This window comes from Schistocerca nitens, chromosome 1 (genome assembly GCF_023898315.1).
Source record: "Schistocerca nitens isolate TAMUIC-IGC-003100 chromosome 1, iqSchNite1.1, whole genome shotgun sequence".
Taxonomy (NCBI): Eukaryota; Metazoa; Arthropoda; class Insecta; order Orthoptera; family Acrididae; genus Schistocerca; species Schistocerca nitens.
In genome coordinates, this window is record NC_064614.1 from 933,913,763 (window position 1) to 933,941,573 (window position 27,811).

Consider the following 27,811-nt stretch of genomic DNA (forward strand, 5'->3'; position numbering starts at 1 on the left):
TTAATTCAGGGAGGCCTGCTGGTAGCAGATACACGTACACACGATCCTTGATGAAGTACCAAAGGATAACATCGTATGGCGTTAGGTCGGGTGAACGTGGTGGTCATGCAAAGCAAGCCCTCTCATTGGGCCCCTTGCGGTCTATCCAGCGCTTTGGTACAGTGAAGTTCTAGCGGATTGCGGCGGAAACACTGCCCGCTGCGCATGCGCACTGGTACCAAACACAACTGTTTGAGTTTGTCTTTCATTTGACGTATCATTTATAACTGTAAGTTTAATGTAAAAGATATTATAAAGCGTTAAAAGCCCGATATTCATTTATAAACACCCGGTGTTTTCCAGTGATTTAAAACATTTTGCCGATTCTTTGACGAATCGACTCTTTAGTGACGTAATCAGTTGGTAGAAAACTTCAGAATATGATTTTATGAAAAATTCTTCATGTTTTACTATTTACGTATATCGTTTATTTTTTAGTTGGAGTTACACACTTTTTGCAATATGAATAATTTCGGTCTCCCTGTATCATCTTCGAATCTGTATATTTGCGTCAGAATCCCGTCGTTTCTGTATCGGAATTACGCATCACAATTTTCTGATGCAAAGGGAAATCGACTAGCCGGCAGCACTTAAGACAAAGCACCGTCTGATGAAAAATAATTTCATTAATTCTTTTTATATTATAAAACCAGAGCGCGTTTTGCAGCTAATAAGCGCATAATAGACTGAAAAACGTCTGTTACTGCTCGCTTACGGTAAGCGCCTAGAATAAGTATCGGAATACGATGTGAAACAAAAAGAAGGAAGTATAGAGCTTACCTGCGCCACTTCTCCTAGTTCTTTTTTTAGGTTAATTAATCTGGACATGAATTTTCACAAGTGTAAGTGTAGCTGTAACTGTTAAGTCCGTAAGACAAAGCTGTGAGGAAATAAGATGGGAGAGAACGTTGATAGAGCTTCTATCCCGATCCGAATGGCTCCTACACTGTACCTCTCGGTGATTGGCAGCGATACCATAGCTCGGGTATGCTGCTCTCCCTTTTGAGACGGCAGCGTTCTCAAACGTGGACCTGCAAGCTACACCAGTATGTTAAGGTTAGCAACGCCACCACACTTTCGTGATGCTACTGCTCCACTTTGGGATGGCTGGCTACCGTCTGAGGCTACTGTCCGGCGCCCTGGAGGAGACGGGAGCTCTCCCAGAATTAGGAGAGAACTCTCACTGAGACGTAAGTATGTCTTTGCAACTGCAGGTGGCACAGGAGCTCCTCCTCAGTGTATGTATACTCCCCCAAATACACAGAGGGTGCTTTACCACTCTGAATTTTGTGAGTGGTTAAGCTACCCACTACACTCATACCAGCTGCCGGCTCTGTAGTCTTGTGCTGTGTAGCGTTGTATAGCATAATGTAGTCTAGAATTATAAATTACAAAATCTGTGTTGTGGGGTAGAGTAAATTTAGAAATTTGTGGTAAGTTCCATGGGACCAAACTGCTGAGGTCATCGATCCCTAGGCTTAAACACTACCTAATCTAACTTATACTAACTTACGCTAAGGACAACACACACGCCCATGCCCAAGGGAGGAATCGAACCTCCGACAGGGGCAGCTGCGCGAACCGTGTCAAGGCGCCTGAGACCGCAAGGTTACCCCGCGCGGCTGTGGAGGTAGAGTACAGCAGTGCACTAGTATATGTGAGAATACGTAGGTTGGAACTTAAATAGTGGCAACACTGCTGTAGAGACACTATGCAATGGAATCCACTATTGCCGCCGGAGTGGCCGAGCTGTTCTAGTCGCTACAGTCTGCAACCGCGTGACCGCTGCGGTCGCAGGTTCGAATCCTACCTCGGACGTGGATGTATGTGATGTCCTTAGGTTAGTTAGGTTTAAGTAGTTCTAATTCTAAGGGACTGATGACCTCAGAAGTTAAGTCTCATAGTGCTCAGAGCCATTTGAACCATTTTTTGAATCTACTACTGTCGCTGATAGCACACGTTGTTGACATACCTATTAACCTCCGAGCAAATGGACTCGCCCGTCCCCCGTCACCGGCGGGCGCACAATCGAGGGAAACCAAGTCTCTTGTGAACAAGCGGTCAAACGTGACGGTGGCACTATGTTTTCGAAACAGGAACAACGGAGTTGGATCAAGATTATACACAGTATTACTGTTCGTTGTTGGAGCATCACCTGCGACCAGGTTTGCGAAAGACGCGGCGACACTTTCTGCGCAACCCACCCATCATTTTGCATGACAATGAGCGGGCGCATACAGCGCAAGGTGTGGCTGCTCTGTTCGGTCGGTGGGACCGGGAAGTACTGTACCATCTACTATACCCCCCGGACTTAAATCCTTGTGACTTTAATTTGATTCCGAAGATGAAGGAACCACATCTTGGCATTCGCTTCAGAATTGTTCCACAGATTCGACAGGCAGTAAACCGCTCCATTCGCACCATCAACATAACAGGCTCAGGTAACGGTATACTACGCCTTCCACATCGCTGGCAACTGGTTCTACACAACACTGGTGACTAGTTTGAAGGACAGTAACAGGTGCAAACATGCAACTCTTTTTGGCCGAGTGGGATTAGCCGAGCGGTGTGGGGCGCTGCAGTCATGGGCTGTGCAACTAGTCCCGGCGGAGGTTCGAGTCCTCCCTCTGGCATGGGTGTGTGTGTTTGTCCTTACGATAATTTAGGTTAAGTAGTGTGTAAGCTTAGGGACTGATGACAGCAGTTAAGTCCCATAAAATTTCACACACATTTGAACATTTTTTGAACAACTCTTTTTGTATCGGTTTTGAATATATAGTTGCCACTATTTAAGTTCCAACCCTCGTAAATCTGTACGCCAGACGGACAAAGGGTAGTATGCAGATTTTTTTAATATAATTATCTTATTTAGAGATTCCTTTTCTCATGAAACAAGCTGAGTTACACTAACACATTCAAAATTGTGTGTCAGAATACTAATTCGTGTCCAACATTGCTCTGTTGTTATATCTAGATAATAGGCCAAACAAAAATAGCAAATTAATAAATATCATCAGGTTGTACTCGTATCACGAAAATATTCGTGGGGTAGCCATAAAGTCGTAATGGAAGAAGATGCACTATCGTACAAGACGAATCACCGTAGCACAAGTTAAACAAAACAGCCAAGAATTCAGGATTCGCCTGAAATAAAAAAAAGGAGAATGACTATCACTTTAAATACCAGCTATCAAATAAATATAAGTGAAAGTCAGGACGAGGACATATTCACAACTACTGCTTTATGTATGTGTGAGAGAAATGGGGGTTGTGGAGTGGGGGGAGGGGGGGGGTATTAGGGGAGTGGGTTGACGTCGAGGCGAAGGGTTACAGACCTCCCTAGAGTCACAATTTCTGTGGACCCCAATGTTGTCGTACGCGACATGTTGCGGTACGGCGATCAGAGCGGAAAGAAAGAAACTGTACGACAGGCTTAGGTGTTAGGGTAAGTCGTTAACTGCAATTACTCAGGCGAATTCTGTGCTGGAGGGCGTACGGCGTCGATGGTGGCACGAAGTGTTAATGTGTGAACGTATTGCACATCAGTGGACCTAGAAATAAATGGTTCGCATGGCTCTGACCACTATGCGACTTAACTCCTGAGGTCATCAGACGCCTACAACTTAGAACTAATTAAACCTAACCAACCTAAGGACATCACACACATCCATGCCCGAGGCAGGATTCGAACCTGCGACCGTAGCGGTCGCTCGGTTCCAGACTGTAGCGCCTAGAACCGCACGGCCACTCCGGCCGGCCCTAGAAATAACCTGATCTGGACTCTGGTCGAGATTTTCTGGATTTCAGAAGCACTACCCGAGTGGTGGATACCGTAAGTCTGGCTGTATATACAGGATACGCTTCCTAACAGTCGTCAGATGCATATTCCGCGCTATTTCGCCAGATACTTGCAATTTCGTTTTTGCAGTCTGTAGCTGGAGTGACGCTCATAGTAGACGGAAGGCGTCGGTTTGTTTCCCATTACAAATGGTTCAAATGGCTCTGAGCACTATGGGACTCAACTGCTGTGGTCATTAGTCCCCTAGAACTTAGAACTACTTAAACCTAACTAACCTAAGGACATCACACACATCTATGCCCGAGGCAGGATTCGAACCTGCGACCGTAGCAGTCGCACGGTTCCGGACTGCGCGCCTAGAACCGCGAGACCATTTCCCATTACAAACGAAATGATTTTTAAAGTGGAGTTTTACGTGTCCTTTCGATAGAGCGATCCCAAATTAGTGTAGTGCGATATTTTTTTATCGATAGGTATTGGCAGTAACATTAAAACACGATGAATAACCAGTACTCTAGCAGCTACTGAGCAACGCTACTGCGTGTTGGTAGAACTCTGTGCGGGCGGGCCAGGGCAGTGCTGCCACTGCTGCAACACTGGTCGTGTTTTAACGTTCCTGTTAACACATTTCGATAAAACGAACATTCCACTAGACTAATTTGGGACCGCTCTATCAAACGGGCACGTAGAATTCCACTTTAAAAATCACTTTGTTTGTAACGAGAAAGAGAGTGACACTTTCCGTTGATGCCTGGCGCCGCATGAAATGCGTGATGAGCAATACAGTCAAACCTCCGTATAACGATTATCAATACAACGATAAACCCGCGTACAACGATAATTTTATATGGCCCCGGCCGATGTTCTATATGTATTTCGTTAATTACCCCTTATTAGAACGATGAAGTAAATTTAGCAACATCCTGTTATAACGAAGACAGAATTTCGAGGATTTTACTGTTTCCTACTTCTGACAAGCTCACTATAGCGGTAGGTATTGTTTATTTAGTTACTAGACTTTCAGCGCTTTATTTCCACAAGCTACGCTACATACTACAGTACTGTATTTATTCCAGCGCTAAAGAGAATAGCTTACAGCCGCGGGCGAGCTGTGCTGAGCGGCACATGTCAAAGAGCTCCTTTGTTTGAACGAGTGTTTGTGTTTAGCTTGTCCATTGTTGAGCTTCAGTAGCAGACAGAAATGTTTTGTTGGGCTCATATGCAGCTTATCTATTTTTGCAATCTGTGAATGTTTTTATTTGATGTAAACGGTTTGGACTTAGCTAAGATTTTGATAATGGCTGGAATTCGGAAACAAATAAGACTGGAGACAAAAATGGATGTTTTCAAAGGCATTGATAACGGAATGAAACAAGTAGACATGGCGAGGAAGTATGGACTGCACAATCAACGTTAGCTACATTCCTTAAAAAAACGGAAAGAAACTGAAGAAAGTTTTGTAGGTGACAAATTTAACCCTTCAAGAAAAAGAATGAAGACGGCTGCTGCTAACGATGTGGATGTGGACAGAGCTACTCCGCGGTGGTTTGATGAGGTGCGTGCGCAGAATGTATCAGTTAATGGTCCGTTGATATGCCAAAAAGCCTTAGAATTCTCTAAGTTGCTTGGCGATTCCAATTTTAAGGCAAGTAATGGACGGTTGAAAAGATTTAAGGACGGGTATTGGATCATTTTTAAAGTGATTTCGGGAGAAGAAAAACCAGCACCTTTAGGTGATGCAGAATTTTGGAGGAAAAACACCATGTGTAAACTGCTAGAAAAATACAGTCCTGAAAACTTGAACAACGCAGATAAGACGGGACTGTTTTATCATCTGATGGCAGAGAAGACGATGGCGTTCAGAGGAGAAAAGTTTACAGGAGGGAAGCAGCCTAAAGTACGCCTAACTCTTCTTCTCTGCAGCAACAGTTCAGCGACATGTAAATTGGCACCACTAGTGATCGGACGATCAGCAAATCCGCGGTGCTTCAAAAACGTAAGAAGCTTACCAGGTAAGAGGGTACATACATTTTATTTTACCTTCCTTTAATTTATAAGCTATTTCAGTACAGTATAGCTTCAGCTGTAATGTTTTGCTACAGTCGTATTGTAAATGTAATTTCTTTTATTGCAGTCAGTTACAAAGCAAATCGAGAAGCATGGATGACGCCAACTCTTTTTAGGGAGTGGTTGCTTTCGCTTGATAAAGAGAGGTCAATGAAGAATAAGAAAAGTGCATTGCTGGTGAATAACTGTAGTCCGCATAACAACATGCCAGCGTTGAGGAACGTTGAACTATGCTACTTTCCCCCCCCCCCCCCGAACTGTACTTCGATTCTACAGCTACTAGATATGGGGATAATTAAAAACGTTAAGACAAAAGACCGTTCACGTTTAGTTCAACTCGTGATCGCAGACACTGAAATAAGGGTGTGCAATCCGTACAGTTTCAACGTGAAGCTGGCTTGTGACATGATTGCTAGTTCCTGGAACAGAGTATAGCCGAATGTGACTGTCAACTTCTGGAAAAATGCAAGATTTTTCGAAAGTGAAGATGTTGGTGAAAATGTTATGGCGGATGAAATAACACAGGATGATATTCAAAGTGACCTGGAGACAAAAATGCAGCAGTTACTGGTATATCCATAGATGCTTCAGAAGTTGAATAGTCAGTGGATGATGAGGCATTGATGTTTGAACCATATACCGAGGAGTTAAAGGGTAACTCGCCTGTTGAAGATTCTGACGATGACAGTGGTGTGATAAGTGCGAATCCTCCTCATCTGATGGAGCTAATAAGTTAGTTGGAAACCATTCAGCAAGTAGCATCTTCAATCCCCAGTGTTTCAGCGCAACAGTTGATTACGTTAGAGAAGATAAAGACAATATTCACAAGAGAATCATTAAGAAAAAAGAAACAAAGGAAAATAAGTGAATTTTTCTGTACATAAAAGTAAGATATTCTACAGGTACAGTATTAATAAATGAAGGGAACAAAATGTGTTTCATTATTTGTCTTTTAATGTTATTTTTCAGGAAAAGCACTACATTTAATGTACTTTTCAGCCACGAAAACATGACTCCAAGCTCCAAATCTCATTATAACAATAACCCTGGTACTACAATGTAATTTTCATGGTGCTATGAAATTCGTTATATCGAGGTTTGAGTGTATTTGTTTGGGCTGACATTATTCACATATTCCAAAAAAGCCGCACGGGGTAGCCGCGCGGTCTGGGCGTCTTATCACGGTCCGCGCGGGGCCCCCCGTCGGAGGTTCGAGTCCTCCCTCGGGCATGAGTGAGTGTGTCGTCCTTAGCGTAAGTTATTTTAAGTTAGATTAAGCAGTAGTCAGCGAAGGCCTATAAGCGGTGCTGTCACTACTGGAATACTGGTTATTCTTTAAATTCACCGTCTCTGTTAAAATACATCGATAGAACGAATATCGCTCTACCCTAATTTCGGACCGCTTTATTGGATGGTCACGTAAAATTCCTTCTTAAAAATAATTTTGTTTGTAATGGGAAAAATTCATATGCTTTCCGTCGACGCTGGGCGTAGCGTAAAAGGTGTAATGAGAAGTATTTACTTGGGCTAACACCAACTACACAATGAAAAAACGAAATTGCAGACATCTGCCGAAAAATAAGAGAAAATGCGCTTGACAACTTTTAAGAGGGACTCCCGGTATTGGAAGTACATTTCAGTTGAGAAGGGACAGCTGAAATACGCTATTTAGTCACTAGCAAATAAATTTAAATTATCTATTTTATAACAACCTATTTTGCTGCTTCAGACACGTTTAACAGTGACAGTTAGTTTGGCTCAATGATTTGCATGGTGCCACCATGGTCAGGAGCTTATCTTCTACGACGATGATATAGAAGAAAATCTGCACAAATTTCCAGTATTATATGCAATAGTCAAGAGTACACTTAATTAAAAGACTCAGAAAGATTCAAAAATTAAAATTTCGAACGCTACAAAGAGAAAAATGAAATGCTGTGCCAAAAGAGGTTTAATTAAAAATGTAGTAGTTTGGTGTGAACTGAACATTACGTTAATGAAAAAATAACTGAATACAGAGATAGGTGGAAACGACATGTAAATAGAATAATAGATGAAATACTGTCCAAGCAAATTCTGAAGTACAGTCCGAAAGGAAGGAGGGATATAGGCGACAACGGACATAATCTTTGTGAGGATTCAACAGGTTGATGCTTAATCCTCGTATGCAAGGCGACGACAAAGACGACGACGATACAACCTCGCCACTGAAATTCAATTTCACACAACAACCTCAACAACTACAATGAGAATATCCGACCTAAGGCAGCTTTAGTCTTATAAAATAATGTATAATTAATAGACGTGGATCTGGTGATGGCATTATGATGCCAAAATGCCTCGCGAAATACTAAATATTGCAGTTTAACATGACTGAGGTATCAAACCGACCAACGCTTCTTAGCTAGCTTGAATATGTTCTGGTAGTTGACTTCAGAAGCCGCTCTAACCCGGATGAAAAGCAGCCGCTGTTGCAACGCTACCTAAATTAGTTTTCCCATCACTCAGGCATCCTTGACTGACTGCTGTTCTCCATTCCTAATTGTTCGTTACACTTGTTGTCGGTATGGAAGCAGCCTCACACTGTTTCCTTTCTCCGAAACGATTGCGTCAGTGGGGTCCCGAGGTTATCGTCCCCGATTTCACTGCAGAGTGCTATTCCCTCCCATTTTATGTCACACACTCACGTTCAAGTAAATACAATTTCACTCCTCGTGTTTCCGTAATAAAAGTACGTAAAACTAATTTAAGATGTTGAAGCTTTTTGGTTCTAACGAGACGTTAAACTGACGCTGAATATACGGGGAGGGATACATGTGAAAAAAATGGGTAAAATGGCTGTGAGCACTATGGGACGTAACATCTATGGTCATCAGTCCCCTAGAACTTAGAACTACTTAAACCTAACTAACCTAAGGACATCACACAACACCCACTCATCACGAGGCATACATGTGAAGAAATTAGAAAACAGACCATTGTAACAATCTGATTGAAGTATTTTTCTGTCGTGCAGTGACTTAATTGATATCTGTAAGGAAGCCAGTCCAAACAAAAGTTAGATCTGAGCCTTTTTTCTTCCCTTTTCAATTTCAAGTCACCAGATAAACATAGAAGGAGAACTGCTGAGTTATTTGAAAGTTTCAGAGAGGGAATTGACCGACAACCTATTTGCTACATAATGCTCACATTTCTTTATCTTCTCTCAGATTTTTCCCCTCCAAATTATTTTTGTTTTAACTGTCGAACAGCTACTTTGTTTGCTTTCAGTCCTTTCTGTGGTATGTGATCTGACAGCGTACTTAAAGCGAGGACACACGACGCTGGAATAGGAGAGTGAGCAGTCGGTACTTCCCATTGTAGCTCGAGACATTCGTGTATGAAGGGCTGCGGGAGTGATTTCTCAGGGTCAGTCCTCTGTTTTTCACGCGACGGCAGAGAGGCCATGAAGATTGTAATGCGCAACCTGCTTCCCCAAGGAGATCATGATTTTGTGATTGGACATATACTTGACGATACCCATCGTATATTACTGGGGCTTTCACTACAGAAACTTTCCTGTCTCCTCCACAGACTTCAACGTGCTCAACAACGGGAGGTGATTTAAATCACATACTCTTTCCTATGAGTCGTGTAGCTTCGTGCATGATACAAATTAAACACCAGTTTTCCACCAATGTCACCACTACACTCACATCAGATAAGGCGACATTTTAAGAAATAGTAAATTGCACGTATAATTGGGTGTTATTCCTATAAACAACTTACGTACCATACCACGGACTCTCTGCCATGTTACTGCCGTATACTGTAGATACTGCTTCATCTTCGCCTTCTGGAAGGTATCATATAACCAGAAGATAATGTTCCAAATTCAATTGATGTATATGTATTCAGTGCCACCTTTACGTCAATATTCTAAAAGAACTGTACTTATTGTCCATTACCGCGTTGTGTTATTATGATATGCTATTAAATAGTGTATGCTCTGAAAGTACTTCCATAAAATTATTTTAAAGATCCGGAGTACTGCTTATGTACTATGGTGGCAGCCGTATATTATGTACACCAGTTGCCAACGATAACATACAAATGAAAATAATATCCTGACAGCCCGTATCCCAATTTTATTTAACCACGCCTTCGTCTTATGGACTTACAGATTCCCTTTATTTTTTACCATATTTAGCTTTTTCTTTCTTTCTCTGAATGATGACCATATTGTGTGTATCCTAAACTAAACAGGAAGAACACTTCCTTCTTGACATCTGTGCTGGTGCGCTTTTCTCGGAACATCCACTCTATACTACTTTTCAGCCCATTTGGCCGAAGTAACACTATCTCACACAAACGAAAGACAGAAGGTCCTCAGTTGTTTGACTAGGGTGATAAAGTGTTAAGTAATCATATTTACATATTCACTCACCATGAGTAAACGCCGCTCCGTGTTCCAATCCGTGGCAGAAGATCAACAGGAGTGTGAATATACACATCGAAGCTGCCGATGATGTAACTGAAAAGAAGGAAAATTGCGAGTGAAAAACGGCGTCGCCACGAAATCACTGTTGTATAGTAGATATTTTACCTTCAAATCAGAACATTTCTGTCTGTTCAACACAACAGCTGCCGTTTCTGATTTTCAGATGCATACAATCGAAATATAAAAGTAATAGTTTTCTCTTTCCTCTGTTCAAAATGTTGTGTTCTTACAATTCGGGTAAACTGATCATTTACACTCAGAGGTTTTTTTCCCTGACGCTTTTCCCTTCAGGCCACTAAAGTAAAAAAAGTTACCAGAAACATCTTTCTTGAGAGTACCAAAACGGCCTTTCCCCTATAATGATATGTAGATACTAGGGTAAGGTTAAGCAGAATATGCCTATCGGTATCCAAACCTACCATCTCTCGTGAATAAAGCCAGTATTTCTCTGATAACTCACGAAGTTAAGGAAATCATAAGTTAACTATGTCTTTCAAAGTTCTCCGATTCCTCCCGTCATCGATTGGACGCAACCTCTACTCACAATATACCAAATAAAATAAAGTGATTAATATATAATGTAAAATTCAGTATAATACAACCTGATGACGGTGTATTGCAACAGCGGCTAAAACGATGGAGAAACGATATAACACGTTCACAAAGCCGGAAAAATTTTGATGGAACTGAATCCAGGCGCGGATGTGTGTAATATTCTTAATCACAGACGGTACACCTCATTAGTTAGAATACGTTCCCAAACGATTACTAAACTTCTACAAGAACAGTCAGTAACAACTGACCAATTTCTTCACTCACATTTTCTTTTCTTTAATGTTATAGTAAAGATAGCAATATTTTGTAGCTTAGAGAAACATAGTTCGATTAAGAAAGCCAAGTACATACTGAACAACCACATAACAATTTTAAACAACAAAATAGCAGTATCGGGGATTTATGCGACTGTTTTGAGTCATGTAATTCTACCACGACACAACCATTTTTCGTAAGCAACCAAATCCTGATCTTTTACAACGAAACTGGTACGGGCGCATTGCTTTTTGTTACGATGTTGGTCTCTCCAGAATGTGAGTAAATTTTCTGTCGTCGTTGATGTTCAGACATCGGTTTTACATCTACGGGGTGTTTCATGACCTGACCGACAAACTTTGAAGGATGTTAGATCAAACAAAGACGACCCTTTTTCGCCCGCATCTCGTGGTCGTGCGGTAGCGTTCTCGCTTCCCTCACCCGGGTTCCCGGGTTCGATTCCCGGCGGGGTCAGGGATTTTCTCTGCCTCGTGGTGGCTGGGTGTTGTGTGCTGTCCTTAGGTTAGTTAGGTTTAAGTAATTCTAAGTTCTAGGGGACTTATGACCACAGCAGTTGAGTCCCATAGTGCTCAGAGCCATTTTTGAACGACCATTTTTCGTGTGAATAACCACACAACAATTTTAAATGACAAAATAGCAGTACTGGGTACAAGATTTGGTCCGTCGTTTATGGGTTATATGCACGGTCATTACGCGCATCGCCATTTAGAGACGTGTTGCGCAGCTGCTAGTGAGGTCGTTATTCTGTGAAGTCGTACCCAGCCTGTCACTCAGCTCATGTTGTTGTAGAACTGTATCTGCAGTGGCATGCATCTAATCAGTGCTTCATTCAGATTCTGTTGTTGTAATATCGTAATTATCGGTGCCGCGCATCTTATTGCTCCTGAATTCAGATTTTCTTGCTGTTAGTACTTAATGAAGCATGGAATACGGATTTGTTGAGCTCACTCGTATGACAATTTGTGTGTTAAGGTGAGGCCAGGGCAAATTGAAGAATAGATCTTCATGTTTACGACAATCGGTGCCTAGCCAGAAGACACCCACTCCAACGTACCTTTGTTGCAGTTCATGGACGCTTACAAGAAGCAGGGAGTTTGCTTGCTCACCATGTTGGTAGTGGTCGGTGTGAGGTGAGAATACCAGTTTTTGAAGCTGAAGTGATCCGTAGCAGTGAACCTTCAGGTAGCTTGCGTGTTACAGCCCTTGCTGTGGAAACCAGTCACGTACCGGTTTGGAGAGTATTACAGGAGTACAACCTACATGCGTACCATCTTCAAAGGGTACGAGCTCAAGGACCATCGAATGCAGTTTGTGCAGCGGTTTGTACACCAAAGAGTAAATGATACTGCCTTCCACACACGTGTTTTATTTACAGATGAGGCTGTCTTTACACTTGGTGGGTATTTTAACTGCTGGAACAGCCACATCTGGGACTATACCCGTACGGGATCGCTGTTAGAGTGTACCAATGGAAGTTCTCTGTATACATGTGCTCGTGCATCGTGTATAATCATCTTCTAGGACCTTTGATACTACCACCTAGGTTAACTGACCAGATTAGTTACAGTTCCTGCAGGCCACACTGAAAGACGGCCAAACTGGAAGTTTCGTCGACTTTTACATTATCGATACACAGCGTATTTTTTTATTTTTATTGAAGATTATCCGATAGCGATTGCCAATACTTGTAGGCGTTTTATTTTTTGAGAATTACTTTTGGCTGGGCTCGCAGTTTCACAGACAGACAGGAGATCAAAGCGGGCTGAGGGGCACCATTAACTTAACGCAGGCTGTAAAAGGTGACGCCGACGCCAGGTATGGCAGTCGTATAGTGGTACGGAGTCATATAGTCTTAACATATAATTTATTTCATGATACACTTGTAAGAGAATTTGAAAACTGTTTCCCCAAGAAAGTAGTTAAATCTAATTATAAGAAACCATGCAAAAAACCTTGGCTTACTAAAGGAATAAAAATATCTTGTAACCACAAAAGGGAACTGTATCTAACGACAAGAAAGAGTAATGACCCAGAAACAGCCAAATATTATAAAAACTATTGTGCTACATTAAGAAAGGTTATTAAAAAGTCCAGAAGCATGTGCATCACGTCTGTGATTAATACCTCTGATAACAAAATCAAAACAATTTGGAATATTATTACAAGGGAGACAGGGCAACCAAGAGTACAGGATGACGGCATCACCATCAAAGCGAATGGAAACTTGTTAAACAACAAGCCGGAAGTCGAAAACATTTTGAATAATCATTTTTTAATTGTTGTAGAGAAAATAGGATCTAAATGTTGATTAGAAGAAGTAAGGCAGTTAATGTTAGAGGCCTTACCCACACCATTTGATACAATTGAAATTCCATCCACCTCCCCTTCTGAAATTAGGAAAATAATAAACTCTCTCAAGAATAAAAGCTCACATGGAATTGATGGCATTTCCAGCAGGATAATAAAAGCTAGTTCTCAAGAAATAAGTGGGATTCTTAGCCACATATGTAATAGCTCTCTGAAGCAGGGTATTTTCCCAGATAAACTGAAGTATGCCATTGTTAAACCACTGCATAAAAAAGGGGATACGTCTGATGTCAACAACTACCGCCCAATCTCTCTTCTGACTGCCTTATCCAAAATTCTTGAAAAAGTAATGTATTGTAGAGTAGCTTCACACCTTTGTAAAAAATAAGTTTTAACAAAATTTCAGTTTGGTTTCCAGAAGGGTTTTTCAACGGAAAATGCTATATATACTTTCATTAATGAAATATTAAATGCTCTGAGTAAGCGGAAGTCACCCGTTGGGATTTTTTGTGATATATCAAAGGCTTTCGATTGTGTAAATCATAGAATACTTCTCGATAAGCTCAAGTACTGTGGTTTGAATGGGACAGTGCTCAAATGGTTTAAATCATACCTAACTGGAAGATTGCAGAAAGTTGAAATAAACAGTTCACATAATATGCAAAAACCTGGTGATTTCTCAAACTGGGGAACAATCAAGACTGTGGTGCCGCAAGGTTCGGTCTTGGGTCCTCTGCTGTTCTTAATATATATTAATGACTTGCCATTCTATATTCACGAAGATGCAAAGCTGTTACTTTTTGCCGATGATACAAGTATAACTATCACACGCAAGAGACAAGAATTAACTGGTGAAATTGTAAACGATGTTTTTCAGAAAATCATTAAGTGGTTCTCTGCAAATGGGCTCTCATTAAACTTTGACAAAACACAGTATATACAGTTCCACACAGTAAATGGAATGACACCATTAATAAATATAGACTTCGATCAGAAATCGGTAGCTAAGGTAGAATATTCAAAATTTCTAGGTGTATGCATTGATGACGGGTTGAACTGGAAAAAACACACTGAGGATCTGCTGAAACGTTTGAGTTCAGCTACTTATGCTAGTAGAGTCATTGCAAATTTTGGCGATATACATCTGAGTAAATTAGCTTACCACGCCTATTTTCATTCTCTGCTTTCGGATGGCATTATATTCTGGGGTAACTCATCATTGAGTAAAAGAGTGTTCAGTGCATAAAAGCGTGTAATCAGAATAATAGCTGGAGCTCATCCAAGATCATCCTGCAAACACTTATTTAAAGAGCTAGAGATCTTCACTGTAGCCTCACAATATACATATTCAATTATGAAATTTGTTATTAACAATCCGAACGAATTCAAAAGCAATACCAGTGTACATGGCTACAACACTAGGAGAAAGGATGATCTTCACTACTCAAGGTTAAATCTAACTTTGGCTCAGAAGGGGGTAAATTATGCTGCCACAAAAGTCTTTGGTCACTTACCTAATAGCATCAAAAGTCTGACAGATAGCCATATAGCATTTAAAAGGAAATTAAAAGTATTTCTTAATGGCAACTCCTTCTACTCATTAGATGAATTTTTGGATATAGTAAGTCGGTAATTTCCCAACCCCCACAAAAAATTGAGTTTCATGTAATATTTTGTGTAATATAATATCTTGTATAGATACCTTTTATTAACCTGACACGTTCCACACCATTACGAAGTGTCGTATTCATGATCTATGGAACAAGTACTAATCTAATCCAAGGACAGATTCCGATGTAAAACAAATTTTACGTCCACAGTATGATGAAACGAGTAAACACGGCGAACACAGTCATTCCCGTGAGGCGTGAGGACAGCGCACACTTTGCATTTTCTCTGCGCTACATAATGACGTCTGACAGCCACTTTTTTTTTTTTTTTTTTTTTAGTGCTCGTGCCCACCTAGGCGACTTCTGAACAGGCCTGCTCTAGACCATTCCCTACCAAGTTCGTGAACCTTTGGGCAAGTTCGTGACGCCACCACTGACGTCACAAATGTCGCCGCCAGTTGACCGCGGCTAATAGCGGCCTTTGGGAGAAGAGATACGCCAACAAAAACACAACATCTGCTGTCTGTTGTAATTCTGGCGAGTATCGAGCGTGATCTGGTTTCCCCTTCCGGCAGCGAAAGAGTGAGGTCGTGTCCGTGGCTGCGGGAATTCCAGACACGGCATCCGGCCACGGCCCGTTACCAGAACACATAGGCAGACAACACCACACCACAGCACGGCAAACGCCGGCCCAGTTCTGTGCCCGCTCCTCTCCGGCGAGCGACGAGAACCGGGGTCGTATGTAAACCACGTGACGCTCCAGAGGGATACAATCATAGAGACACAACACCGCGACGATAGTGAAGCAAACTAAGCAACTCTCCACCATGCTTTATGCTGTCAAAACACATGGGTGTGGTGTACGATAGTGACAGATAATATGTCAAGTAGCTATGAAACAGCATCAGACTGTTGATGTTCAGCGATTATTGCCAGAGCCGGCCTGTGTGGCCGAGCGTTTCTAGGCGCTTCAGTCTGGAACTGCGCGACCGCTACGGTAGCAGGTTCGAATCCTGCGTCGGGCATGGATGTGTGTGATGTCCTTAGGTTAGTTAGGTTTAAGTAGTTCTTAGTTCTAGGGGACTGATGACCTCAGCAGTTAAGTCCCATAGTGCTCAGAGCCATTTTTTGATTGTAGCCAGAAACTAAGTTACCCTTATAACAGCAGTTTATATACACCGTCTTTCTGCTGTGACCATACTTATAAATCGTTAGTCCCAGGCGACCTGTTACGTATCCCTCAGAATGACATGACATTATCTGGAAAATTTTGTTTGGTGTCAGTCCTCGTGTGCTTTGGTACATCCTTCAACAACAACAAAAAAAAAGGTTCAAATGGCTCTGAGCACTATGGGACTTAACATCTGTGGTCATCAGTCCCCTAGAACTTAGAACTACTTAAACCTAACTAACCTAAGGACATCACACACATCCATGTCCGAGGCAGGATTCGAACCTGTGACTATAGCGGTCGCGCGGTTCAAGACTGAAGCGCCCAGAACCGCTTGGCCACTCCGGCCGGCACACCCTTTAACAGACAAAAGACATATTGAATAAAAAAAATTCGAAATGTTTAGGAGATATGTATTATGCACAAGTTTAAGAGAACAGTAAGTTCAGAGAGAAAAGTTCTATAAAAAATATACTTTTATACAAATTGTATGAGCATGAGGTTAAATTTTCATTTGAATTTCAAATAAGCAAACGGACTTTATGTTACATGAGTTAAATACTGAAAGTCAGACTCTGGGACCATGTTCAGTACCATCTGACCCAGCTAACCAGTCCATTGTGCAACGAACCTTTTAGTTCAAATGGTTCAAATGGCTCTGAGCACTATGGGACTTAACATCTATGGTCATCAGTCCCCTAGAACTACTTAAATCTAACTAATCTAAGGACATCACACAACACCCAGTCATAACGAGGCAGAGAAAATCCCTCACCCCGCCGGGAATCTAATCCGGGAACCCGGGCGCAGGAAGCGAGAACGCTACCGCACGGCCACGAGCTGCGGACGAACCTTTTAGTTGAGTGTAAGTTTATGAAATTAATACATAAGAAACTAGCGAGCTAAACTGTCTTCCTCCCGAATCAGTCTATCAAATGGTTCAAATGGCTCTGAGTACTATGAGACTTAACATCTGAGGTCATCACTCCCCTAGAACTACTTAAACCTAACTAACCTAAGGACATCACTCACATCCACGCCCGTGGCAGGATTCGAACCTGCGACCGTAGCGGTCGCGCGGTTCCAGACTGAAGCGCCCAGAACCGCTCGGCCACTCTGGCCGGCCAGTTTGTCATCTGCGTATTATATAGATACAAATTTTGCAAGTTGCTCCCCATCTAAAAAAAAAAAAACTACCAACATTCTTTTATGGGGTAATTAACACCTTTTATTTAACGTATAAGGGCTCCAATTATATGTTAAAATTTTTCATAATATTGGTCACAATACAAACTAAAATTACAATTTGCTAATTACCTGTTTCGGTAGACTAACAACCATCCTCAGACCAAGCTTAATAAAGAATCGGCATCTATGGACAATGTTGGCCACAAATCATCTTTACAAAGTGGACGGCGACCGTAGTAAAAACTTAGTCAAAGTTGGCCATCAACCTATAAAACCATCAGAAAACCGTAACAAATCTTCTGATTGTTTCATACGTTAAGAGCCTTCATTTGACCAACTTTCTATTATCCAAGAGATTGACTTTGTAACGATGATATTGTGATCAGTACTGTACACATGTGGTGACTCAGCAAATTGTTATTCTATTTCTTAATTCAATAAAAACCATTAAATTTTTAACAAATATCACACACAGCTCTATCTCCTTCACCCGAAAATGTTATCCTATAAATTAGAATCACAATCTGAAGTTGCAGTTTAAAATTGCTAGCAATTTGTTCACAAGAGATTACAAGCTTTTCTATCTGTCGTCTATACTTTCTAATGTGAAGGCATAATCAATTTAAATTTAACAGAAAACTGCAAGAGCTCTTGAAGGAGTAACGTCTATTGCAAATGTCAAATACTGAAACGACTACTTTGGAAGATTTATACGAAAAGCCGTATTTCCCCATTCCTTCTATCCAGGAACGAAGTTTGCAATTACAACAATAACTTACGATGTCATGCGTTTGAAGTTTTGAAGTTGTTAAAAATTATACTGGAAGCCTCTTTCAGGATTCTACAGTCACGAAACAATGGAAATATCATGTGGCTTCAGGTATATGATAGAACTTAGAGGAAACAAACTGTGTTACACAAATAAAGAAATACATCAGTGTACTCAAAATACAGCAAGTTACAGCACGTATCGTCGTTGAAGACAATACCATGCAGCTACTCTTTCGAGTTGCTGCGGCTTATGAAGTGGAAAGCCGCGCGCTGTCACAGCACGCAGTGCTGTTTCTTGTTACGTATCTCTTCGTGTTGGAAAGCAGTTCTTAAACCGAGGTTTCAGTTGCTGGGAAAGGAGAGCGCTTCAGGAAACGATCTTTTCACGGAGAAAGAAATCGCTGCTCATCTGAAAGTTACGTATGAAACGTGGTTAACAGCGGCCAGTCACTGCACGAGAGCTCAATATTTTTCAGTTCCTTTACTGGCATTTCGCTACGGTCTTCTGACATACGCGCCACGGCCTGTCTTTCTGGTGGGCCTTGCTCGCATCGTCCGCGAACAGCCTCGTGAATCCGACGCTCCAGTTAGACGGAATTTCGATTTTCGTTTTGCAGTGATGGGCAGTTCACAGATTGTTAAACCCTGTTTCGCTTACGAGATATTAATTCAGCTTCATTTTTATCGTAAAGGACAGAAAAATCATTCAGACGGTAAAAGCAGGTGCGCCGAGTTAAGTATTCCAACTAACCAAAATCTGGAAGAATCATTTACGCGATACTGATACTTTAACGACGATATGCAGGAGTATATACACCAGTCTTCAGTCTTTTCTCCCGATAGATACGTACGTTAATAAGTTAAGCAAACGGCAGGTGTGATTCCGAAAAAAATCCAACGACTGTGTAGTTTACAGAAACAAGCAGCAACTCTCTCGCATTCAGAACAACTACAGAGTCACCAAGTGAAATATGGTGGCTAATAATACGGCGTGACACCGCAGTGAGCGCAAATAACATGTTCAGTATTAATAAAGTGCAGTAGATCGCTTCTAGTCCTCTGTCGAACGCCAAGGAGATGCACAAAGCACTTGTGAGAAAAGATCTCTTCATTGTCGTAGTTCCCTGAGTAGTAGTGTTAAACGCTGTTATAGACATAAAACTGGATAAACAGAAGCGTATTCCGGTGACGGTGTTAAATAGAGCAGGACGTTAACGCTAGAACCAAAGTACTGGCTACAAAAGCAACCTGCCAAATTGCTCACGAAATTCTTCGGAAGAAGAAAAATGGCAGAAACTGGAACAACATGAAATGACTTCATTGCTCTGAAATGAAAGGAATGGATCGATGGGATGAAGACAACTAAGCCGCAATGAACTGAGTGCAAACCGTCAAGTACACAGTGTGCCCCAATTCCTTTAGGACTGTGGCTATAAAAACTCATGGACTATCTTCACAAAACAACTGTATTTATTCACAATAGTTTCCACAGAAATCAATACATAGCAAAATCGTTTTAAAAGTGTTTTGAAGTAGTCGCCGCAGTCCTTTTTTTGTAATTGCATTTAACGCTACAGTACAATTGTCTTGTATGTCCCTAATTGCGCCGTAATCATTTGGATCTGCATCTCCTTTTGTTTACCGTGTTTGCAGTTAAAATTGTAGGATGTAAGATCCGCCAGTTATGCAAAAGACCTTTTTTCCCAAGTGGTCTTGAAAAATCATGCACACCAAGTGTAATGGTATTAAGAAAAGAAACGAATTATTGTTTGAACTGAATATCCTCACAATTTTGTAATCATTTAGTAAAAATGTTGACATTACAGATTAAATAAAACGGAAAAATGATGGCACAGTGGTGCTGAAGCATGTTTAGCAACTTGGAAAAAAGGTTCAAATGGCTCTGAGCACTATGGGACTTAACTTCTGAGGTCATCAGTCCCCTAGAACTTAGAACTACTTAAACCTAACTAACCTAAGGACATCACACATCCATGCCTGAGGCAGGACTCGAACCTGCGACTGTAGCGGTCGCGCGGTTCCAGACTGTAGCGCCTACTCCGCCGGTGAAAAAAAAAAAAAAAGGTGTTTTGCTTAATTGGCGGAACTTACATCCTACAATTCTGCATCGTAATGCTGTCCTTTCATTGCCAACTTCAGTTTGGGGAACAACTGGAAGTCGGCTGGGGCCAAATCCAGTGAACACAGCGTATGATCTATTATTTTGATCCGTTAGCTGGCAAAAACTTAAGGCACGTTCTTCGCTTTTTCTGGTGAGTTATTGTGGAGGAGCGACCAGGTACCTGCCTCTCGGCAGTAATCATGTCGAATCTGACGAATTCTCGCCCGCAAATACAAAGCTCAACACAAAACTTGATGTTAAATCAATTCTCCACCGCCGTTTTCTGACGGATGTCAGACGCGGCGTTCCATTCGCAGCTAGGGCGCGTGCTGCAGCAATGCTATCGCTTTTATCTTTAATACGGCCATTGTTGAAACTAAGGATCGTAGCATCGCAACTCATTACGAGATAGTATTGCAGTTTGGAATATCACACAAGCAGTCATGGACTGACTGTGTATGCTGAATCTGTAATGTCATGAATATTGTGGGGTTTCGATTATGCTGTTTCCCGTAGCCCTATGATGCTGTTGTCCGATCTCCGGTGATTAACGGAGAAGGGAAGCAGCCAAATGATAGTGCATAGTAATTGAAGGAAATGATAATTTCGTGTGACGACAATGTCTGGAGGAATGATAACTAACAGTTATGGCCAAATCAAACATGGCAATATGGGTACCAAACCACGCACATAGTGGTGCGCTCATGTGATTTGTGCAGAAACAAGTGGTCACTATAACAATTAGATTTATTATCGAAAAGCAAAATACATGAGTGATCCATTGAGATAAAGAACTGAACAATTAACACTTGGACGAGGAGGTTCTAGTGGTGAACTCTAACCTTAGCATAGGTGGACGGACACCATAAAAAAGTTATGCGAATAATACACTAATGCGACCAGTGACTGTAAGCATGGTTAGTAAACTGTAGGAAGAACACAGAAAAATAGATACGAACACCAGTAAGATCGACAAAGGGCATACTGAAAGCAATTAGCTGGCTATGAAGCATTAAAACGGGATAATTGGCTCCTGAGGAGAGTGAACTAATATCGCGTCCCTATGGAATCGGTGGTCGCAACGACGGTCCATCTTATCAAACTCATACCTTAATGCGGAAGGTGGCGGCAGTTGCAGCTGAAGACACCGAATTCAGCTCTCTCTACGTACTCAGTACACAAGAGGATATCTTTCTGTACGACCGCAAGGCTCGCCTCATCGGTCGTCCAACAAGAAGCCTTTACTCCACCATCTCCTAGCAGCGTCTGTCATTACTTTTCCGTAGCATAGTAGCATGTGTCTTCAGTGTAAATGCTCTGAAACTTGGCTGTTTCTGTCAGAGCAGGTATCTCGCTGGCCAGTGGTGGCAGATATTGTGAGTCCCGTACACTAAAACTTAAGTAAAGATGTTAAACAATGTCCTAGACGTTCAGATTTGCACTGTGTTTAACCAGTAGAGCCATGGGGTGGGGAGGCAGGCAGAAGGTCTCTCCCACTCCACGGTACAATTTCGAAACGGGTCTATGAGACTGGCACGTAGGTACAGCCGTGAAAGTGTGTGCTCTACGGAAAATAACAGTAAGAACGAATCAGGACGCTGGATTCTGAAAAATAAAACAGAATCTTATTTTGTGGGGCCTGTAACATTTTAAATCATTCACTAATCGAGCAGTCGCTCGGCAACAGCTACAGTTAGCAAATAATGTTGCGAGAATGTAAAAGGTGAACGACCTGTGACGTAACTTGTTTATTGTCGAAGCGCCGTCAGAGATGCAGTGAGTTATTGACTTTGAAAACCGCGGCGCGAAAAACGGACAGAAGAAGAACACTTTTACAATTTTTTTTATGTACGAGATATTCTCGATGAACAGTTACTCATTCTTCTCTTGCCTCTTGTAACTGGTGTCGGACGCGCATGTCTTGCCGCCGTATTATTATCTTTAAAATAATAATATTTTAATGTAAAGTAAAAGTGCAATACTGCATAGCAGTAGATTTATTGTGCGACGTGTATGTGAAAACGTCAAAGGAATTATTTTTATTACGAGAAGAGAAGTGCCAGTCAAAACGGCATCCATGTTAAATCTTTCATTGCAGTGTAAGTTCATCTATTAATTGCCATAAATTCAGATTTAAATGGAATTGGAGGGAGACCAAGAGATGAATACACTAAGCAGATTCAGAAGGATGTAGGTTGCAGTAGGTACTGGGAGATGAAGAAGCTTGCACAGGATAGAGTAGCATGGAGAGCTGCATCAAACCAGTCTCAGGACTGAAGACCACAACACAACATGGAATTGGTGTATGGACTATTTATTTAATATAGAATCTATGTCTCACTCCTTCATGAAGTTATTTAATTTTGTTTATGTTTCTGCCAAATAGAGAGTTCACAGTCACGAATTCTTTCGTCGAAATCGGACGGAAATTGTATGCGGCGAAATATTTTCTCCGCGCCATATTCTACTGGTAAATGCATGATAAACTACGGTCCCTTAGGAAATTCATGTTGAGCTATCCAAAAATAATTATATTTTGAATAGGCATTTACTCTCCTCTGCAATGCAACTTCCGACTGATCAGACGATCCAAAAAGAAACAGCCGCACACGGTCGGCGTTCGCAAATATATTTCCACCTCTGATTATAACTATATGTTACAGCACGAAAGTAAACATATTGTTATAATTAGCGACTACGAACGGGGACATTTATAACTGTATGTTTATGTATACACATTACGTAAACATATCGTTATAGGTCGCTCCTAAAGAAACAGGGATTCACACGCTACCCACTGGAAGGCGACACCTGGCTAGAGGTTCATTATTGTCCTAAACGTCTTCTTTGGCCAATGCTGCGGTTTATCTGGGTGATAACTGTTTCGTCCACTGCCGGGGGTGCGGGAAGTGAATGCCGTGTCGGCTACATAAGGTGAGATCCAGCCACGGACTCTGAACATTTTTATCGTAGTTTGTTCCATTTAAGAAGGCTCTTACCTTTTGCTGGCCAGCTAATACACTCTCATCTATACGGCCCTTAACTATACTAAAAAGAAAAATGAAAAGAGAGCGATAAAAGGGACAGTCACTGGAGGTATTGACACTAGCTTGCAGTTATTATGTAGTGGCAGAGATCGAAGGTTTAGTCATGGGAATGGGCATAACATATTCTGAAATACAGGGTGTCCTTGTTGTTTCAACAACAGCCGTATTAAAGATCAAAGCGCTACCATCGCTGCAGCAGGTGCCCTATCTACGAATGGAACGGTATGCGTCTGACATCCGTCAGAAAACGGTGGTGGAGAAGTGATTTAACATCAAGTTTTGTGTTGAGCTTTGTATTTGCAGGCGAGGATTCGTCAAATTCGACATGAATATATGATATAAATGTAGTAATTTGAAAAGTAATTGAGAATCCCTGGGTTTCGTGAATTCAAACCGTTTTACAAGCGCTTTCTACCAAGTCTTCGAATCAAGCACTTGTGAAAAGGTTTGAACTCACGAAATTCAGGGATGTATAATATTGTATGGCAATATCGTTTATTTTGAAAGATGCATATGGGGCCTGAAAATGGCGTAGAGGAATGCAGAAACTGGTTGTCGTCAAAATAAAATAAAATAACATCGTAGTTACACGGCTGTTGGAAAATTTGATTGATATTGACAAAATATTTTTTATGCGCCTAATACACCTCGGTAAGGGCATCATTAGTGGCACAACAGACATCTAACGTGTATTCCACTTCTCTTCAAGTATTCTGCAACATTACCTGCACAAATGCGACGGCGCAGATCTGATAGAACACAAACTGGTGTCTGATACACTTGATTCTTGATAAACCCCCACAGGAAAACATCAAGTGGCGTAACGTCTGTGCTTGTAGGGGGCCTCTGGAACTGCGTGCTTGGAGTGGTGGTCCGACATCGACAGCGAACTCCCAGTTTCCCAAAGTCGCTTGCCCCCATTTACTGATTGTTAGGTAATCGGGAACATCATCTGTTGGTCGCAGTCCATACGCATGCCGAAAATGGCATTGTACCAATGTAACAGACTTTAGTGAAAGAAAGCACACAGAACACCTTCTGCTGTGGAGTCCACGTGACTATTGTGCACGCGGTACCAACTGCCGCAAGGAAACACGGGTAACATTTTAAATTACCATACTCGTAGAAGCAAACCACCAATACGTAGCTTCATTACGTCTCAAGCAATTACATTTTATATTGCTATATTACTATGTGTCTAATCTAGAGATATTGTCTGAAAGTTTCAAAGAAAACTGACCCTCTAACGTCATGTAATTGAAAATATGTACCAAATAAGGGTACGAGTTTCTGTGACAGTCTTCTGTACTACGCTTATCTTTGCAATATCATGTGATATTTCTTTTAGACAGCCAATTTCTGTCATCCTACCTTTTATATATTCAAGGATACTGCTTGACATTCGTCGCTCTCTCTCTCGCATTGTTCAACACGAGCACACTGATTTGTGAGACACGGTGGTCTGGCTAGATCCGAACTGAGCCCATGTGGCGGATCAGCGACTGTTGGGCTGTTGCATGAGCAAGCCTGAGTGTGCAGAAAACACGCTACACCGAAAATCAAAATTCGCCAACACACAGAATAAAATTTACGGGATTCATAGACAGAAAGTGTATACGATATCCTGATCACAAATAGTAGGATCTGTGTTAATATATGAAGGGGACACGTTGCTAGCGAAAATCTCGAGATGTACTTGGACCGATTTACTTCAAATTTTGTACGGTATTAAAATAAACCGTCAGTTGAACATACGCTACATACATTTTTAAACAATAATAATATACAGGTTTTCCGTTGTGCCGGGTGTTCTTCCGTCCGGCAATTTGAATCGCCGCGTTAATTGAGTGCGGGGCCCTTCCTGCGGTAAATGCAAATGAGCGTTTGGCGTCAATGGCTGGGAGGCCCCTTACGGTGCAGGTCTTATTACATTCGACGCCACATTGGGCGACCTGCGCGCCTGATGGGGATGAAATGATGATGAAGACAACACCTCACGCAGTCCCTGAGCGGAGAAAATTCCCGACCCAGCCGGGAATCGAACCCAGGCCCGTAGGACGGCAATCCGTCACAAATGGTTGAAATGGCTCTGAGCACTATGGGAGTTAACTACGGAGGTCATCAGTCCCCTAGAACTTAGAAGTACTTAAACCTAACTAGCCTAAGGACATCACACACATCCACGCCCGAGGCAGGATTCGAATCTGCGACTGTAGCGGTCGCGCGGTTTCAGACTGTAGCGCCTAGAACTGCTCGGTCACCCCGGCCGCCAATCCCTCACGCTGGCCACTCAGCCGTCGGGGCGGATCCTTCCTGTGGTGTTCCAGGCTGAGGAGGCGAGATCGGCCGGCGTGTCAGTCTCTCTTTTCGCCGCGTGGTGTGGTGGATGTGCAGCTTCTACAGGAGAGCGATAGTTTTGTGGCAGTGACAGCCAGAAGTGGTTTCGTCGGACCGTAGGCCTTGTCTGTTCAGATGTCACATAAGCTGTTGGATGCCTGCGGTTGTGCAACAAGATGCATAATGTTCCAGTTACTTCACTGGTGAACAGAGCGAGCTGCGAAACTGAATCGCGAGTGTTGTTTTATAAGGAGTGTTCAAATGAAAAGCTACGAAACGTCATAAGAACAAAGCCGGTTGCAATCTGCATATCCCGCTTTGGGAAAAAATAGTGACACATATGGAGACAGCATACAATGGGTGCATGCGTCGTCACTGCCACTAAAAGTTCAAAGCTGTGGACTTAACAGGTAAGGTGATGCTCACTGATTTTTCGACGTCAAAGGTCCGATAATCATCGAATTCCTGGACCACGGAAAGCTCATTAACAGTGACGCATGCTGCGAGAGACACCTTAACCTACGCAAGTCCATCAAGAGCGAATGACATGGGTTGCTCAGGGAGGGAGTGATTTTGCTCCACGATAACGCGCTTCTACACGTCTCCAAGGTCATACAAAGTGTACTGGCCAAGTTCAAGTGGGAGCAGCTTGGGCACTCACCCTACAGCCCGCACGTGTCGCCCTGCGACTTTCAGGTCTTTAGTCCGCTAAAAACATCTGAAGAGGAAGCGCTTCAACGAACTGAAGAACACAGTCCAATCCCATTGGCCAATAAAAAGAATGGAATAGTTATTTGATGACGGTATTAAGAAATGGTATAATTGTACAATGTATAGAATGGAAATTCGTTATGATATACTTTAGGTATGTGACAATGGATGTATCTGTTCGTTCTATCAAATGATTACTGTAAATTCACTTGTAGAGTCTTATCCTTGGTTCTCATTCTGTTTGTAATCTGTCTTTGTATTGCATGGTTCATAAGTTAATAATGCTGTCATTACTGATCGTGCATACAGGCCAGAAGATAGCGCACTGAAGCGCCGAAACTGGTAGCTACATAACAAATAAGACCGTAAGGATGGCTGTAGCCGTTTCATTTGCTTACAATAGTGAAAGGCCGTGATCCCCCAGACCTCCAGATAAAAGGATGGACATACAAAAAGTTAATGAATTTGTTTGTTGTGTATGCCGGCATCTTCCTGCCTTAAGGTGGCGTAGTCTTTCTGTGAATGACGATGTTGCTAATGACGTTACAATTATCAGAACAGATGCTCTTCATAAACCCATTCTATACTCGACCAACGGTATAACTAAGGGACTAAAGTGACTGTGGTTATGCGATTCTCGCCGACCACCGGCGCTGCTGATCAATTTGTGTATTTCTTTTTACCACACTAAGTTGCCTGACTATTGGGCAAACAATTTCCCCACGCCCTGGAATTGTCTTGCTAAACTGATCACGAAGCAGTCGCTTCTAGGTCGCTCCTGTGCCAGTGGCTTTCTTTCAGACCGCCTACTGGGCTGATGACGTGACTTACTTTTGATACTCCTGAAGTCAGTATTTATTATATGTGCCTGAAATTCGTTAAGACATCTCAGGTAGAACATTTTACTGGCCGTTATTGTCGAGAGACTAACCTGTGGGTGTGCCCGAATATTGGTTTATGTCCTTAGTACTGGTTACTGTGAACGGCATAAGTAGCCGTGCTTATGGCTGTTGATTTGATTACATGTGATAAAGCGCCAGTCTTCTGGTTCCTTAGTGTACGCTACACTCACACACGTTGACTGAGCTCTGTAGTTCTAAAATCTAAATGGCAGATAGAGCTAGACCCTTATCACTAATTAAGGGATTGCATATTGTAGTTTTTCCGCATTAGGCTACAAAGGTTAGTACACTCCTGGAAATTGAAATAAGAACACCGTGAATTCATTGTCCCAGGAAGGGGAAACTTTATTGACACATTCCTGGGGTCAGATACATCACATGATCACACTGACAGAACCACAGGCACATAGACACAGGCAACAGAGCATG

The 27,811-nt window shown here is 42.0% G+C and overlaps 1 protein-coding gene across 1 annotated transcript in view; it reads right to left on the reverse strand.

Annotated features, from left to right (window-relative positions):
• LOC126213195 (serine proteinase stubble-like) overlaps positions 1–27,811 on the reverse strand; it is a 202,283-nt gene that overhangs the window by 108,467 nt on the left and 66,005 nt on the right. Inside the window, exon 3 of the mRNA XM_049940862.1 lies at positions 10,332–10,418. Within this exon, the coding sequence (XP_049796819.1) occupies positions 10,332–10,418 (87 nt within the window). The remainder of the gene's footprint in view (positions 1–10,331; positions 10,419–27,811) is intronic.